This window comes from Barbus barbus (assembly GCF_936440315.1).
Source record: "Barbus barbus genome assembly, chromosome: 47".
NCBI lineage: Eukaryota > Metazoa > Chordata > Actinopteri > Cypriniformes > Cyprinidae > Barbus > Barbus barbus.
In genome coordinates, this window is record NC_136725.1 from 10,421,265 (window position 1) to 10,441,246 (window position 19,982).

The 19,982-nt window shown below is 35.9% G+C and overlaps 1 protein-coding gene across 1 annotated transcript in view; it reads right to left on the minus strand.

The window, feature by feature from the left end:
* Positions 1 to 19,982, minus strand: part of LOC306866192 (coxsackievirus and adenovirus receptor homolog) — a 51,010-nt gene that overhangs the window by 16,833 nt on the left and 14,195 nt on the right. The window contains exon 2 of the mRNA XM_079411275.1: positions 5,170 to 5,339. Within this exon, the coding sequence (XP_079267401.1) occupies positions 5,170 to 5,339 (170 nt within the window). The remainder of the gene's footprint in view (positions 1 to 5,169; positions 5,340 to 19,982) is intronic.

A 19,982-nucleotide genomic window follows, 5' to 3' on the forward strand; every position in this document is an offset into this window, starting at 1 on the left:
CAGAACCAAATGCCCTACATTTTTTTTTTATTTTTCAATAATCTGATTTTCGTTTCATCATGACTTTGACCCCCTCCATAGTGAAGACTAACTATTGTTAGTGGGCAGTTTCACTGCCATCTACAAGTCAAGGACATAGTGTGACTTGTTAAACTCAAAGTGTGCATATGTTTACTTGTGCATCTTGTTTACACTTGAGTGTGCATGCGTATGCCCGTAGGTATGTGCACTTCCTCCAGGGCCACATCAGGCTTGTTTGAAATGCAAAGCAGCACTGAGTCACCTGTGTTAGAATCAGTCTGCTTTACAGCCCAGGCAGTTTCTGTAGGCCTGCCGGTCTACATCAGTGTCTAAACTCACTGCACAACCACAGATGCTGCTCTGACCCACAGTATCTGCTACTGAAAACTAGAGCATGCCAACTACCACAGCCTTTACATTGCTAATCATACAGTACTAAAACGTACCTTATTTAACTTCTTTAAATGCACATTCCTGGTCCAAGGAAAATTTGTTTGTAATCTGTATTTACAAATGTAGTGACTTGCCAGTTGCCACTTCCCGGAAATATCTTTAAATGTTTATGTATAGACACTAGTTAAAATGTTATTTAGACATTACTTTAGCAAACTCACATTATGCAACTTTTTTTTTTTAAATTACGCCACAGGAATAAATCACAACTTAAAATATATTCAAATAGAAAACAGTTTACTTTAAAATCGTATTTCATAATATGAGCCATTTGTGAGCATCAGAGACATTTCCAAAAAAATAAAAATAAAAACTTACCCTCAACTTGTGAATGGCAGCGCATGTCATTTTAATTAATAGCAAATGACAATTCATGTTGAATTAAACTATTCAAATGAATAGATACCTTCTCTCTGACTCACACATACAGATATCAAAACAGTAATTGGGGTCATGCAAAACAATCGTATCTCCTTTTTTCATGTAAAAAAGCAATGATAAAATCAATGCATGTTTACTTCTATTGTCTAAATAATACTTTTGTTTTGCGTTTCCCATTGTTACTCTCAGACTCAATCACAGCGGGGCTATTATAGTAGGTGCGGGTGCCGAGTAAGAGATTATGGAACCACAATGCATGTACAGTGAGTGTCACCCCCAATTCCCATCCATTCTTCAATATAATGCTAACACTAATGACCAATGCAGTTTTGTATGGAATTCGTCAACTTGTCAAAAGCGTCCCACAAACAAGAGAATCATTCACGCTTCACTGTGTCCCAAAGACCTTCACAATGAATACAATCATCAGAAATTAGGTTCTGCATTCAAGGTTGAATCACTGAATCAAGGTTTCAGTTCTTGCACTCAAAATATAGGAATTGTTGTTGAATACAGGACAAAAAATTTTCCTTCAAAAAGGCAGCCTTGTGTGTTTGTGTACAGTGTCGCGCCCTCTTCTTTTATCTTGGATCAAAAGTGAGAGATGAAAAAGAAGGGATGCGTTTAAGATAGACCAAACACTGACAACTCCTCTTTCATTTTTTTCTCTCATTTAGTAGCTTTTAAAAGGACAATTATTGAAGGAAGAGCCAAAAATCGTGTAAAAACAGAAATATTGTGAAATTACAACTTTATATAGACCTATATGGTTTTCTCTTAATATACTAAATGGGTGCCCAGGAAATAATTATTGTTATCAACTTTGAAAACAGTAGTCCTGCTTAATATTTTTGTGGAAACCATCATGATGCATTTCATTTCAGGACTATTTGATGAATATAATATTTATGAATTTAAATACAAATCTTTTGTAAAATTATAAATGTCTTCGAAAAGTTTATATAAGGCTTTGCCCTGAAGTGACAATGATCAGAATTGGATTATACAGCAAAGATATAATATATATTCAAAATATTAATACATTCATATGCAGGCCATGTTTGCCATTCCAAAACAAATGTAACTATGTAGCTAAATTAGGGGTGGGAATCTTCACAATCCACACTTCACAATCCGATCCTATTCCAAAACGATTCTTTATCTATATTTTTTCCCCAATTAAATCTTTACAACTTTACATTTTAACCAAAATTGAAGTTTCTATGCTTTTTGTTTATAGTTGGAATCTCTGTATGTCAGTACTGTCATCTTAAAAATAGGGGTGTGAATCTTCACTGGTTTCAGATTCAGTTCAATTACGATGAACATTATCAACTCAATATCACGATGCGTCACATTCTCAGTTTTCAATATTACTGCACATGGCTACATTTTCATATAAACTGTATATCATATTTATTTTGTGCAAAATTGAGCCTAATTTTATTTATTTATACATTTATTAATATATTTATAAAAATAATTTATATATATAATAATATATATATATATATATATATATAAATAAATGAATAAGCAGGCTACTTTAAAAAAAATTACTTAAAGTTTTTGAAAAGTTTACAGACAGTAGTTATGGGTTTTTCTTTTTTCTTCGCCATTATTGCCATTTGATTATTACTGATGAGATCATAGACAGTGGCAGCTTTAACAGGCTGCATTCAGACTAATGCACAGATCTATTTAGATATATCAGATGTTTTACCCTGCACTGAAAACATAACTGACTGTATGTACATCAATTTCGTATTAAAGTATTCGAAAATGCAAGTGCATTTAACCGCAGCCGCAAACGTGCGTCAGGACAAACAAACACAAAGCACACGTGAAAGTCTGTCAGTGTGCGAGTTTCGTGCATCTAGTAGTACTGCATTCCAAACGGCATAAATTAAAGCATATCTAAAGTAAAACAAGGCGGGTGGAAGCACACACTGTCAAGCAATGTGCACGCGTCTCAGCGCAAATTCTGTACAATTAAGCCCGCCGCATCTCTAGCGCGCACACGTGCCATATGCGGGGGAAAAAAACAAGCTCAGAATCGATTCTGAAATATTCTGTAATATTTCAAAATCGTTGAAGAGAGAATCGAGATGCATCGGAGAATCGATTTTTTTCTCCCACCCCTAAGCTAAATACTATAAAAATAGAATAGTATAATGCTGTGAAAAAGCATTCCAAAGAACTGGGGCACAATAAATGTTCTCCCAAAACACATACACAAAAATTCAAGTAGACTGTGCCCAACCTTCAACTTCTTATAAACCATTAAAAACGATGAAGTGGGTCAAAGAAAAATTTCAAGTCCTGGGGCAAAGCCTGGCAGAACAGAGGGGGAAGAGTGCAGGTCTATACCCATGAGGACGACCCAGCAAACAGCAAACTGAGCAATTGAGGGGTACAGAAATGTGAGGAGAAAGAGAGACCGATAAAAATAGAATGAAAAATTAGGTGTAGAATGACAGAAGAAATGAAGGAGCTTTGAGAAGAAAAAAGAAGACGACGAGAGAGAGCATATGTGAGCGAGAGAGATAGGAAGAAAGGTGCAAAGATACCAAAGGGATATCGACCATTGAGGGCTCCTGACCCAATTCTGTCCCCAGCTAAATGCATCTCTGGAGAGAAAGTGTATGAGGTAATCTCTGCATGAGGGGTTGCAGCAGACATGCACACATATATATCTGGCTGCTTACTCTACCTGCAAGTCCAGTGTTGGGGCAAAAATCAGTGAAAGACTATATTACAGAGACAGACTATATTACAAAGATAGCATCTGTGCGGATGCAGGGAAAAAAGCAGTGCCTCTGCAGACCACAATTCATAGAGAAGTGTAAGCACTTAAGACACACACAAAACATCAATACATAATCAATTAACTAACTGCTGCCAAAACCAATAAAATTCAAATGCACATCCACGTGAGTAAAACTAGAATCTTAAAGGGGTCATATGATGCGATTTCAAGTTTCCTTTCTCTTTGGAGTGTTACAAGCTGTTTGTGCATAGATAAGATCCCTGAAGTTGCAAAGACTAAAGTCTCAAATCAAAACTATATTCTTTATAAAAGTTAAGACTCTGCCACGCCCCCCTAAAACGGCTCATTTAAACACACCCCCACATGTCTACGTCACGGTGTGGGAAGATTTGCAAAACACCGCCCAAATGTATACGCAATGAAAGAAGGTGGAACTATTATTCTCGCTGTAGTATTGTTGCTGCCGCCGGCGCCATGTCCTGGAGACACTGTGTGTTTCATGGGGAAAGCGGAAGTACTTTCTTTGGGCTTACAAAAGAGGACACAACTAGAAATCAGTGGTTAAGTTGTATTTACATTTTAAATGTACAATGAAAGGTCAATCTTCAAGGACAAAATCACACGCAAATACCTCCAATACTTGACTTCTAAACAGATCTTAAATGGGATGCTCACTAAATATTGCCGTGTAATCATTTGGGATTCGAAGTTTGGTTTTCTGATAAAAACTGCAACCCATTTAGTGGGCAATAAAATATTAATATGACTAGAAAATAATAACAATAATAATAAATATTAAATATAAATAAATTAAATTAAATATTACAATCTTATATTTCAGTGTAAAATAGGGCTGTGCAAATATCAAATGCGATGATCATGCGCATCTTGTCAGTAAAGCCGGTTCTGTGATAGTAGTGAATCTCCATCACCTGCTTTCAGATGGAGCAGCATTTTAAATTAAGATTTTATTTTGATGGAAGAACACAGGAAACCCTTAAAGCTTTTCTTTTGTTGACAACAGCCAGTTTATAAGTGCTTCAAATTACAAGTTTGAGAATATGATGTTGCATTCCCAATTGCATGTTTTTTAGTGACCCTAACTCATAGATGCAAAGATTTCCTTCGAACCTCTGTGACACTGGAACCACCAGATTGTGAGCTGCTTGTGTGTAAACATCAAATTAAAAATCATATAGCTTCTGATTGGTTAGATTCTGATGTTGTTTAAAACTCTAGCTAGAACGCTGTGTACAAGTGTGGTTGCTGATGACTGTGCAGTAGGAATGTTACTGTGCTGCTTCGCACAACAGAGGCAGTCAAACTAGTTCTGAGAGTTTGTGTTTTTGCTGAAAACAAGAACTTGTGACAGAAAGATAGGCAATGGAGCACAAGGGACAAAGTCAAACTAAACCTCCCAGAGGCTTTTGAATAATGCAGACATCAAATATGTTTTCCCCAAGCACATAAAGAGACAGTCTCTCTCACACAGACACTAACCATCTCTCATAATAACCTGATACACAATCACATTGTCTACTCACCACTTTCTCTTCTTTCTGGTTGTCAGAGGGCTGCAGGCTCCACTCAATGTCCAGAGGCCCAGAATCCTCAGCAGCGAGAGTAAACTGACAGTCCAGCTTCACAGTCTCTCCACTGGCTTTCTCAATTGATGTGGGGCCAGTGGAAGTGATCTGTAGTCCACAGGCTGGGCCTGAGAAAAGCAGAAAAGATAATGCTTTCAAACAGTAATGAACATGCTGCATATGTCCAAAACTAATCATTTGCACAACAAGCTTCTTTAGTAAATGTGTGGACGGATGCCATTTTCACATCATTGCATGGTTTGGATCTGATACCACTATAGGAGTTATAGCTCAAAGCCTGTCCAGTGCAGCATCCTTGAGACAATGACTGAATTCTGTGGTCTGAGAAGATACGCATGGTGCATGACCTCATTAGAGCTGAAGATGAATATATTCGAGATCATCTATTCTTGGAATGAACATAATTTAGTAAATGACTACTAACAGAGCAGACAACAGTAGGGCTCTGTACAGCAAAGCTCAAGAATAAGTATAGACATTAGATAGATCTCAAAAAAGCATCTGTCTATAGGAACACTATCATTTCCTAACAGAATCCAGACAGGCCGAAGTACAGGTTTTAAGCTCTTCTTGATTGATGATACATAGTAAAGAAATGGCTTTTACTGGTCAGGAACAACCAGCAATATGCATGTGCAATATGCAAGTGAATAAATGAGAGAAAGTCAAATAAATACTATTAAATAAGTAATTAAAAATTAAGTAACAAAAGTATTAAATAAAAAGTACAAAAAATGTATGTATAAATAGTAGGGCTGGGTTTTGATCAATTTCACGATTTGATTCTATTCGGACTCACAAGCTGTCATTTCGTTTCAGTTCAATATCGATTATATATATATATATATATATATATATATATATATATATATATATATATATATATATATATATATATATATATATATATATATATATATATATATATATATATATATATATATATATATATATATATATATATATATATATCTCTCTCAGGTACAGTTACTAAAGTACATGCCAAATTTTCTCAAGGAAAAAACTCAATTCTAAAATGTACATGGGAGTCACTTGGTACTACATACTGAATGTTAAAATTAACTGATTTATATACAAACACTTAAACACCCTGAGTGAGTGATTACATCCATATTTGGGTAAGCTACTCTTTCTTTTAACATACCTTTGGATGCTCATTCATGTTTATTTCCTGCTAAAACTGGTATTAAACCAGAGGAGACAATCAGTTCATTTGCGCTTCATGCTGATGCTTCTCTTGAACTGAGGTGCTACAGCAGTCTGTCTATCCACATTTAACAGCATCAAAACAGCATTTATTGTTTGAATACTGAAATAAAATGGTAAGAATCTGAAATCTGAGACTTTGTTTCATATCAAAAGTAACAAAGCACAAAGCTTATTGTGATTTTTTTGGATACAATGTGCGCTACAATGTTCCATTCATTAACTGAAAACAGGCTAGACTAATTTAAGAATCAATATTGTTTCATAAAAATGAGAAGAGATTCAAATCGAGAAATTTATTTTTACCCAGCACTAATAAACAGACAAACAGATACTTGTAACTAAGCACTGATTACATGTGCTTTATGATTACTTATATACAGTGATGCACAGCTAGTCTAGTTTTTCTAGTTTTCGAAAACAATTAGAAACAGGTAGTATGTCATTCCCGTAGAGATCAGAACATCACAGAGGACGCCTCTGGCTACTAATCAGAGATCAGTCCCATGAGGTTCTGCTCTTTTGTCCCAATCAAGGGCCTGGTTGTAGATCAGCTTTAAATGTACATTTCACATAACACAAACAGCTGAATGAAACTGCAGGGTGTGTTACACTGCATTATATAAGAGAGAACCATTTAGATGTCACACCTATGACAATGTGTGAACTTCCCTTGGGTATCACCACAGCTTTGATTTGTGGGAATGAAAAATATTACAAATGTGCATCGCACAAGGAATACGGATTCAAATGAAAAGCGGCACTGCAGTCAACAAATTAATATTGTTGGCATGGGTCATTCAAAAATCCCCCATTAACAGTAATATATGCTCGTTTACCCGTGATCAAAGTAATTCTTTAAACGAATGGATCCTTTGGTGACCCTGGCTGAAGGCTGCATTTCATTTAATTTTAATTAACATAGCCAGTTCTCTAGCAGAGATCAGTCATTCAATCACCTAGGCCTATTCTCTCCATCTGGAACCATAAATCTAGTTCTAAAATCTGTAGTGTTGTGCTCCACTACCATACTAATCACAACTCCATTTTTTTTTTTTTACTATGATATGACTTAAGAACCAAAAACAAAACAAAACACAAAACAGCCTAAACTGGCTTTCCCTTTACCGCCCCACCCTTTATCTCTCAACTATAATCATGCAAATGAAATAGTACATAACAGTTTGCATATCTGATGGATATCAGTAATCAATACTGGACGAGCATGAATATAGAACAAAAGAGCTGAGCTGAATATAAACTAAGCATGGCTGTACAAAAAAAAAAAAAAAGTGATTTGCCTTGCTTAATCATTGCACGCATGATGTGTTCAACAGAGCCAACAGATGCACTTACGGCTGGGCGATTTGGCAAAAAAATAGAACTATTTTCAGAACGTTTGACCAATTCTCTATTTTTTTACGATTTTTAACTAGTCAACTTAAAAATATAACTACAACATGATATTCAAATAGTTTTTTTAATTAACCCTCTAGTTAAAGAAAATTATATTCCAAGTGCATCACACATGTTGTCAACATGATGTAAATGTTAAACAAATCACTTGTTTAAATATCTTTGCAGAAAAGATGCATGAACTACAACTACATCCTGTACAAACTTGTCTTATACATGTTATACACTGCCCTCCAAAAGTTTGGAAACACCCCTGGCAAAGTGTGGTTTTGGATGATATCAGCATAAATTCACAATTTTTTGGTGCAAATACATTAAAGTAACTTGACATTATCATTGAAGACCAGCAATAAAACATAATAATGGCAATATATACATGTCAAAGTCAGACATGCCCCTTTGCCAGCTGTGATGCCTGGTTACTGGTTTAAACTTGGCCCAGGTTTTTAAAAGATTTTTGGGTCAGCACACCTTAATACTGCAGCTTCAACAATTGATTGCCAATTCAAAGCCAATGTTTGAATAAACTGACAGCTCGGATGCCCAGATTATGCAGAGCTGTAATAGCTGCTAATGGTGGATATTTTGATGAATCGAAAATTTAAGTTTTTTCGATGCATAAACTGTTTATGTAATAAAATATGTTTTTGTAGTTTGTGTTGTCCCTTATCAGTGCAAAATTATCACAAATTAAAAAGGATTCATGCCAATATTTTCCAAAACACCACTTTTCTAGGGCGTTTCCAAACTTTTGTAGGACAGTGTATGTCCAGAAATAATAGGCTACAATGAAAATGCTTCAAAAAAACTCTCAACAGTCAATGTAATTCAAATTCAAAATGACTTAACACAGAATCTGAAATTTGTAAACTGCACACTTGTAAATATATCTGTACATTCATTTAAACAGTTACATTTCTCTATATTTCTACTTCTGTATATAGTGCATTATTTGTCTTATATTAGTGTTATACTCCATCTCTACTGTGTAATTCTTATGTCTGCTGCACTAGTTTGCACTATGTCCATACTTTCTTCTGCACTGGAAGCTCCTGTCACCAAGTCAAATTTCTTGTGTGTGTAAACATACTAATAATACTAGTAATAAAGCTCTTTCTGACTTCTGAAGGTATAACTCCAGTAGACTATTATTAACTAACTATAAATGTTCTGTGAAAACAATGAACAGCAGCTTTCAGCCGGTCACCATGATGCAAACATGAAATATCAGCCATACAGTAGTAGTTCTTTACAGATTTTTTATTCGATTGCGCTGCTTTTCCATTGTCTTTTCTATGTAAACATGGACCCGTTTGACTGTTGTGCTCGTGTCTCTTGCAGCGTCTCATACATGAAACGGCAGTCTAAAAAAGTGGAGCTCAAGTTAAGAGAAATTCAGCTCATCTTCTTGCATATTTTTTCTATTCCACTGCCTGCGTCGCATCTTTGTCAACACAAAAGCGCACGCATAACGTCATTTTATTCATAACATTTTATCGAAGCGATAAAATCAGCCCTAGATGCACTTGTGAAATGAAAATCACATACTAAACAAGACATCGAACATTGACCAGGTTGTTTTTTTTTTTACATCAGAACATCTGTAGTGACATTTCACAAATGCTTCATTTAAATTACAAGCGTGGAAAATGTGATTGACCTGGCCTCATATCAGTGTGCTACTAGATTACCTCAACTGGGTAAAAACGCATTTAAAATGCTGAAGGTTTGCTAACATCAATATTCTCACAAACTAAATGAATTACACATGCCACAATTCATTATTCATTATCACATGATTGGGCACCATTTTGACGGCCACAAAACAAGCAGCAGCCAATCAATAAACCACCAAATAACTATTGCAAAAATTATTTAATATTAGAATTACACTGACATTAAAACACATGCAAGCATCTCAGTCAAATTTGAAGGAGAAACTGCTGCCATTTCAAAATTCAAGATGTGCTATAATGCGGAGCTTACATAATCACTAAAGAAATGGAAAATGCACAGTACAAGCCTGCATTAAAATATCTTAAGATTAAGGGAACATAAGAGAGATATTAATCAAGAACAGACTTATCTGCTGCCTTTGCAAAAACATGTGAAATACTACTCAATATACACAACAGACATGGTGCCATGCTGAAGTTTGAAGTTCAAAATACACTTCTAGTCCCATGACTAGGTACCGCACAACACTAGAGCTGTATCTCAAGCGTAATGGATGCTGACCATGTGGGTCTGAAATAAGGGGGCCTTAACTTCTAAGAATATCCATCTCTGCCTGTTATTCTTGACCTCCACCAGCTGAGCATGACGCAACAAATCCTACGAGGTTTAAAAAGAAAGCAATTTGACCTATAGAATGAGGCCACAAGACCACCACAACACTCTCTCCTCTCAGTCCCCCATTTTTTATCTCCAGCTCTCTCAAACTCTCCCTCTCACATCGGTCCCGTGAGCCCCAGCCCTGCTGATTGTAGACCCCCTTTGTGCACTTACAATAGGTAGAGAATCCTGTCTCCTGGCAACACATCCTTCTGAGAATGCCAGAGAGGGGATGAACGAAAAGGGGGAAGGTAATGTAGATAAAGAGTGAGTGATACAAACAAAAAAAAAGTGGGGGAGGCTGAGTGAGATGAGAGTAATGGTTTGGTGTGGACCGAGAGAGAGAGAGAGAGAATGTAAACAAAAGACTAACAGCTATGGGGTTAACAATCAGTTTTAAATTGCAGACCACAATTACAGTCATTTGAAGATCAGAAACACACATTATGTCAAAGTTTAAAAAACAGACCTGGGTCCAAAACCTTAATAAGCAGCCACAAACAAGACTAGAACAACAAACAGGAAATTATTGGTTTAAGGATCTTTGTGCATAAATGTTTACACTAATGCTGCCCTGATGTTGCTTGGTCACAAGTTTAGCTTGTTTTCAAGGAGCAGTATGACCCATGAAAAGTATAGCAATACTAACAGTCAAATGCATACTTATTGACATAAAAACTTATGTATATGTATATAACATACATATACATATATATATATATATACATATATATATATATATATATATATATATATATATATATATGTATATATATATATAGTGCCAGCATACTAAAAATACACTATAAATGTTTGCAGGCATGTCTGAATGTTTAAGAAGGTAAGAAAAAAAAAGCAGAGTGAGTGTGATTGTGTCAACAGGATTGGTGGCAAGTAAAGGACATTTATCAATATAAAACAGTGATAAAATCATGTGTATGTCACATTTCCATTTCCACAAGTCAATTCTGCGATATCTGAACCACACACAGGAAAGGAAAGGTCATATGTATAAGGCTCCCATGTATATATGCAACAGGAGGAAGATTTGGAAGGATCTTTCCACAGATGAGTCGATCCCTCTGGTGTACGGACAAACAGAAAACGGTTAATGCATTTCAAAAGCTAACAAGATTGTTCTGCATATCAGCATGTGAAGCTGTTTTGCATGCAGTACAGCAAAGCTTGAATTGTAATTAGGTTGTCATACGAGGATGGCTGAGTACACTGTTAAATTGCAAGCTGAGCGCTCTCTTTCTCTCTCTCACTCACATAAACTCTTATTTCAGAAGCAGCAGTGAAGTGGGAGTTATTTTGGGGTTCCGACTACAAGAAAATGACAAAGCAGAGTGTGACAGCTCTATAGAGAAGCATGGCATATGTGGCATTTTCTAGGATGGGTGGAAGGATTAATAAATGCTGATAGATCTTATTTAAAAATACTGCAGATGCCAGCTATTTACAAAAAATAAATAATTCACTCCTCTACACAGCATCACAATCTCTCTGAATTAATTTGTTAGAATTAATACAAAACAAAACATCTTCCTAAAGCCAACATCTGCATTTAGCCCAAGTTTGACCTTTACAGTAAAACTGCTGAAATTATGAGCAAGTGGTCTAAGAGCAAAAGAAACAAAAGTAGAAGATGAGCTTATACATTTTGTGTCAATTTAACAATTATTTTAGACATGCCTGTCCTATGAGCCCTCAATTAATCCATAATCATGAAAAAAAAAAAAAAAACTTCAGCTCTAGATTTTGTACAATAGTTCATAGTGGTGCTGCCAATATTGTTGGGATCTGTAAAATACTATATATTTAAATACTATAAATACTATACTATATAATAATATATTATTCATTATCTCATTTGTAAGCATACTGTCATCATCAATGAGAATCTCTGACTTTTTGAATCAGCCCCCCTCTGACTCTCTCTCTCACGTCCTCAAGGAACAAGAGGCAGTTTATTCATCATCTTATAAAGTGCCTGAGCCAATGGGCCATTACTCTCATTTTTCTTAGCATCTGCTTATCATCAGCTCCCTCCTCCGCTCTTTCCACTGCCCTTCAGACAAAGAGCTAGTGACCTTTCCTCTCCTCTCTACTCTGCTCTGCTCTCTAACCCTGAGACAGACGCAGTAATGAAGGCAGAACCATTTACATTTTTCCCTGCCCACATTTAGGTCACTCACACTCTCCCTCTCCCACCACAAATAGTGCATCACTTTCCCATAGTTGAAATCCCCTTCGTATATGGCTAAGACACATACTCCTACACTTTACACTAGAAATACATGATTTGGCTTTCTGCTGCATAGGGATTCAAACTGCATTTTCCTGTATGCCAGAGCGAGTTAAAGAAGAGAAAGACAAATTAGCAGCCCATAATGACTTGCATTCTGTACATATGGCATCTTAAATGCTTCAAATTATTATTAAATTATTAATAATCAATTTTGTTGGGATCAGAATTACAGATTGTAATCAGCTAATAACCCCTGTTTTTTTTTTGCTGAAACAAGACCAAATATCCTGCCACAAACACTGTAGCAACTGGTCGATTTTGCATTACTTCCTGCAAATATCTCAAGAATATTCAATTTAAAAAACAAGCACAGCGTGGGGGAAGTGTAGAATGTTGTGAATGACAGGCATTTCAGTTCTGCTGAGCTTGTATGCCGGCGAAAATTTCATGTGAGCTTAGTCACAACACATTCCAAGTAATTGAACATTAACTGGAAAAATGTACATGAGTAGAAAAAACAAAACCACAAGATTAGAATTTTTGAAGTTTAGTAAAGAAGAAAGCTATTTAGCCTTACATGTCTCGAATGACATAAGGGGGAGTAAACAATGACATAATTTGAATTTTTGGGTGAACTATCCAATCCTTTTAAGACATCAGATATGATTACGGTCTCAAACACAATCGGAATCCAAGCAAGTGTACTAGCAAGAACAAATCTTTTATAATTCAAGTAAACAAGATCATGTGCCTGGTCAGTGCTTGCTGAGAGGCCAGTCCAGGAGACAGACTGCGGATTCCATAAATCTCTCCTGTCTACTGGGACCTACGCTAATCTAGACATGTATATTTCCACGCAGTCTTTCTCCCTTTCAATCCGTGTCAAACAAACTCTTCGTTTCTAATACACAACTTTGAACGATCAAACGACACACCCAATCAGAACTAAATCCAACAGTTCACTGACCTCTTCCATCTGCATTACACATCAAAACCATTTCCACAACAACTAAACAAATCACAAAGCAGCTTAAAAAAAAAAACACTGCTCTGTCTCATTTTCTGCTGCATGTCTTGTATATGACAAGCAGCAAATATGGAGCGTGAATAAACTGTAAAACTGTAATACAAAAAGTAAACACAACACTGAAGTTTCAGGAAGATAGTGTGGGTGTTATTGTGAACAATGTTGAGCAATTGTGATGTCTAGTATAATGCGAATGAGACCGGTGGGAAAAATACTGAATGAAGATGTAAAATGATAAACTTGCTCTTCCAGATTTCTCTAACGGGAGAGAAGTTGAAAGTGGATGCGTTTCATTTTTGTGTACTTCTAATCTGACAAAACCAGACTACTAACAGTTAGGGGTGTAAGAAAATATCGATATACGTGAGTATCGCGATATTTTGTTTGGCGATACTGTATCGATTCTCAAAAGCAGAATATCGATATTTAAAAAAACAAAAAACATACAGGATTCATGGCAGTTGTTTAGTTTTGAGTTAATACCCCGACCGCTAGAGAGCAGTCTTCATCTCTGAACTTAAACAGTGACAGGAAATACTAGCATTAGCGTTAATATAGTTCGCTGCTTGTAATGGAGGATGAAAGAATTGTTCCAGCTCTCGTGTCGGTGTACAAAGCTGAAGTGTGGCGCCATTTGGGCTTTTGTGATAACGTCTGCTCCGCGACCGCGGCGCGGGTGCCACCTCGGTCCCGCCGCTTGCCGCGTCCCGTGTGCGGGGCGAAGCGGGCGGCTGCAGCTTTCTCTCGTGTTGGGGGCATTTTGTGCAGTTGGAGCAGTGCTCGCACCGTGGTCTCAGCGATTCCACGCAGAACATAAATACAAACAGAAAAGCCTGTGAAATCCAAGTTGAAAGGTTCTGAGAATGTTCAACATCTGTATTTATTTTATTGTTTTACAAGTGTTTTGTTTGCTTTAGGAATCCTGCATGCACTTTATTTTTCATTAATACTAAGCATTTGTAATTTTTTGTTCAGATCAAAATGTTATGACATTGTATACTACAATTGTAAACTCAAACTGTGAACCTTTAAAGCAGGGTCTAAAAATATATATATGGTCTTTTTTATAAAATACATTTTATACATACATTTAACTAAAGAATCCTGCAAGCACTTAAATTTTTCCCCCTGGACTCGTACTGCACAAAAAGTGGTTCAATAATGTTGAATATTACAGGGACTGATTATTGTAAATGCAGATCCCAGTGTGTTCTGGTTAAATTTTTTTATTTATTTATTTATTGCTAAGATTTGCATATAGTGGTGTGCTCTTAATAACAGCTTTCCTAAAAATATATCCTATTCTTAAAATAAGAAACATCCCAATAAATCGCCTTGCTTACAGTATCGCAATATATCGTATCACAACCCCTTTATCATGATACGTATCGTATCGCGAGATTCTTGCCAGTACACAGCCCTACTAACAGTCTTTGACCAGTAACTCAGAGCTGATGTTCACAAAGCAGAACAGAGAGATGCTGACACTACACGTATAAAACGTTGAGCACAAGTTAAATTAACGGTTTAATTGAGAGCTACAACACCAGTCAAAAGTAAAAAAGGCACACATAATCCCTCCCTCACACATACACACAACGGCTTGAAGTTCTCACGCATGTCTTTAATGATTTTGGAGGAGCCAAGAGTGGAGGGCTCAGACTGACAGAGCGTGAATATCATTCTAGAACATTCTCTCCTGAACCGCACTGCTCAATTAAGGATTAAAGCCCCCAAATCGTTTGGCAGTAATAACGAGGCCTCTTCTCAGAGTTATTAGCAATGGCTGCATATGAGAGAGGGCCGGCCTAAAACCGCCACTGCGGCTGGCTTCTCTACAGCTTAATGTATAGAACAATGATCAAATTTTGACCACAGCAGGAACGCCACGAGAGAATGTAGGAGACAGAAAAAGAGAGTGCAGTTTCAGAGCAAAAAAATGCGAGTTTTGGCGAATATCCGAGTAAACACAGTCGGTTAGGCATGTCTTAACATAAACAGTTAAGAAAGAAAACTCTTGTATTCGTATATTAAATCAGTGCTTTCGTTCTTAAAGTGAAAGCAAACCAATAATAAATCTAATGCTGTCAAAGAAAAATACTACTGCTCCTGACTAAATAACCTTTATAACATCAAAAATTATTAATCTATATATAATTTATACATTGAAGACAATGCAGTTATTTTACATTTGATTACTACATTTCTATAGCGTACCTGAAAATGTATTTTAGGCTGAGCTGAAAACCTGAAAAGTGAAAAGTGTTTTCAGAGTGAAAAGACACTCCGAAAACGACGGATTCACCCGCAAGGACTGCCTCCAAAAAGTACGTAACTGGTCAGACCAACCTCTTTCCGGTCTCTAAACCTCACACTATATACACATAGACTCCTCCTCTTAATTAGTGCTGCTTCCAATCCAGATATAATATCATTTGGAAGGCGGTGATAGAAAAAAATAAAAATAAACAAAGGGGCAGTATAGAAAATATCTGTAATGCCACACACTATTTATTGAACTTGTGTCTGTTCTATTGTATTTATTTTCTGCTATTGCTTGTAATTTGGTAGAAATTAATTTCTGTAATTAATTTCTGCTTGTAATTTCTATAGAAAAGATTTTTTGGACTGAGCCCATAGTAGCAGCCAGAATTGTTTATTTTCTTAACTATAAAAAAAAAAAGAAAAAAAAAAAAAGTGTAGGCCTATTTTTTTTGTTGTTGTTGTGAATGTCCCAATTGAGGTACAGGATAGGGCTGTGCAATTAAATCAAATTCGATTATCATGCGCATCTCGTCAGTTAAGCCGGTTCAGTGATTGGCAGTAAATCGCCATCACCTGCTTTCAAATGGAGCGGGAATTACTACACAGAGCCGTAGTTCACCGACAAGATATCAATATCTTGCAATATCGCGTTCATAATTGCAGACGAATCGCCTTCGATTATGAGCACGAAATTGCCTAGCTTGTTAGTGAATTACGGTTCTGTGTAGCAATTGATGGCGATTAACTACTAATAAAGAAACCGGCTTTACTGACTAGATGCGCATGATAATCGAATTCGATTAATTGCACAGCCCTAGTACAGGATATAACAATTTTAGATAAATTTTCATGTTATACATTTTGGTTGCATTTGTGAGTTAAAATAGCATTTAAATAGGTATATATATATATACCATATGACATTGCTAATTTAGGGCTTGTATTTAGCCTGTCTGAGGGAGATGCCAAAGCTGCTGTTTCTACTAACTGTCGATCTGTCTTGCTTCATGGAGAGACGAGAGCCACTGCATCTGGTGTTGTTTACACCATGAAGAAACCTAAAACTCCCCAGAAGCAAGAAGAAGAATCTCCAGTATCTAAAATGGCCAAAACTAAATTTGCATAGCCAGTATTTCATAATTCATGTGTATTAACTTTACTTTTATATATATATAAAAAATTGTATTTAAATGGGTGTATAATATCGATCAATATACTCCTGTATCGAATCAAATCGTAATTTGAGATATCGGCAAAATCGTATCGCTGGGTATGAGAATCAATATCGTATTGTATTGAGATGAACCATCCGATTTACACCCCTAATAGGCACATCCCAGCACAGATTATAATCTCAAGCAAACGCAACTACTCAGAAACAAATCTATTAAATGAATATCCATCTGCATGTACAGTTTAATAAATTTAAAATAATAGGCCAAATTTGAACTATCCAATGAAATTAGCCAATCATGCACACTGAAAATAGCAGTCATTGCAATTAGCAGCTTCAACAATATGCATGCATATACAGCTTGCTCACTGCCTAAAATACATACTTTTGGACTGTAATAATAACAAAAATGCAGATAAATCAGCAGACACTCACAGACATAGGGTAAACGTACCTATTAAGCTCACCAAAATCTACATTGAGACATTTTTAGTACACAAGATATTGGTTTCGGTACAAAAAGTTATGCCAAAATAAAATATTAATCTCTCACACAAAAAATATTTAATTTTATTTTAAATGACCAAAGAATTTGGATTAAGATATACATCATTAAATACAAAAAGTCTGGCTGTGCTTAATTTGTGTACCCTTTAAGCACACCCCTGTTCCCATTAAGCTCACATCATATTTTATTAAAAATTCTTGCTTATTTTAAGGAAAATTTGTAAGAAATAATTGTAAAATGTTTTATTTGAAGGTACAAAGTCAATAATAATAAAAAAAACCCTAAACACTAAAATCAAGCAACAATTTGATCAGTTATATATTCATAGTGAAGTGTCATTTAAGCACACTGCAACATCAAGACTAGTCCACGTTCAGCTAAATAACACGTATTCAAAAGTTAATTAAAACCAATAAAGCATTTCATTCATGGGGATGAACACAGAAACAATGTGCACATTTCTGTGTGTTTGTTGTGATCGGAAGGAAATTAAAGTCTGCTAGTGTGTGATCCTCAGTCGTTTAGTGTATGATGGCCAGTTTTCCTATTGTTAACTATTTTTAACAATATCTATGAAATTATACTTTTTCTTATTGATGTCACACTGAAGCTGTGTGATTTTCATAGTAGTGTACCCTTTAAGCTCAACTTAAAGGAACACTCCACTATTTTGGGAAATAGGCTCATTTTACCACTCCCCTAGGAGATAAACAGTTGAGTTTTACCGTTTTTGAATCCATTCAGCCGATCTCAGTGTCTGGCAGTAGCACTTTTAGCTTTGCTTAACATAGATCACTGACTAAAATGACCAAAGAGAGACAGACAGTGTGAACACACGGAGACCCATATCTCAGTGTGCAATGATCTAATTAACTTGAAATTATAGGAGGTATATAGTAACAAACATCAATTGGTTAAGACATCAAGTAGGATAAGAAATTATTTTTTCTTTTTATAATCTGAGCTCAAAAATGAAAGTGTGCTCAATGGGTATGTGAGCTTAATAGGTACGTTTACCCTACACTATGAAAGCAGTGTTTAATAACTGACTAAAGTCATCCCTGATGTAAGGGAGAGGTATTGCTCAAAACTCTCAGCTCACTGTACGGGTCTGCCGGCTGCTATGCGATCAGCAGGAAAAACATTACAAAACTTTCTGTGAGATCCGACTTAAAATATGTTGTAGTTCTTGAACTTTTAGGTGGATTCATAGACATTTCTAAGCAACTAAATTTTATTCCAACTTAATTCAGAACTGTAACCAGTATCATCTTATACAGTATTATTTAAAAGTTTGGGGTCAGTAAGATTTTCTTTAAAGAAATTAAAGTTAAAGACATTTATAATGCTACACATGATTTCTATTTCAAATAAATGTTCTTTTCAATTTATCATTTACTATTCTTCAAAAAATCTGAAAAAAATAAATAAAATAAAATAAAATATATATATATATCTATCATAGCTCAGACTGCATGTGGTGGGGTCATGAGGTTGGGACAGACAATGAGTCTGTCTTATACGTAGCACTATATATAGTTTCTCCTGCAGAACCAGCCAGTAGTCCTCAGGACACAAGCAACTAGTTCACACACTCGCCCAAAACCTTTAACAAGATTTAGTGGGAAAAGATTTGCTTTACAGATGGTGGAAAAACATGGAAGCAATTATTCCATGGACAAAGAGTTTAGTTTAGGATTAAAACTCTGGGTGTTTTTCAGACACAGCATCTGAACATTTTGCCCCAGGCTGCAACAGTGTTTTATTTCATCTGCAGAATATTGTATTTCCAATAATGGATCCACTGGAAGCTTGGCAAACTGTGAATTTGATAAACTGTGTAAATCAATAGCACTTGACAATAGATAAGTGACATTGTCTATAAGGGCACAATGCCATTACCAGCACTTCACTGAATTGGACAGACCTAAAAAGATCCAGATCTAGCTCTCGATTGGTCAAACATGTTCTACAATCCATACCAATACAATCAACATGCCAGTGTCTGCTCAATTTTTCAAGCATTTTATAAAGTATTATAATCTTTGTTAAAGAGTTATAAGACATGAAACAAATAAACTAGCTAATGAATCACAACATTGCAAATTATAATTAGAAGCAAAAAAGTATTTTACAGTAAAGGTCATTGCACACGAGTCCGAAATTTTTGCACGTAGATAAATAAATACGACCTCACACTGTGTCAATCTCGTTTACACACTGCCTCCGAAACTTTCGTCCATCATCATAAAAAAAAAATTCGGACCGGGTTCGATTTTCTGCATTTTTCGCATCCGCAGCAAGCATTTTAAGAGGTGTTTTGACAATTCAGAGCCATCGTAGAAGTGAACGCCAAAATCCAGAATGGAGATCGTCAAGTTACTCCACTTCGTCTCACAGCACAAAGCACTGTAAAGATCCTTGCACACAGGTTCACAGAAATTGGTGGTCTTCTTTTATGTGGCTCTAGTATCGCTAGCAAAGCATCAAACTGAGCCACCAACATCCTGAAGTAACCTTTGAATCGCTCGTGATATTCCCGCTTTCT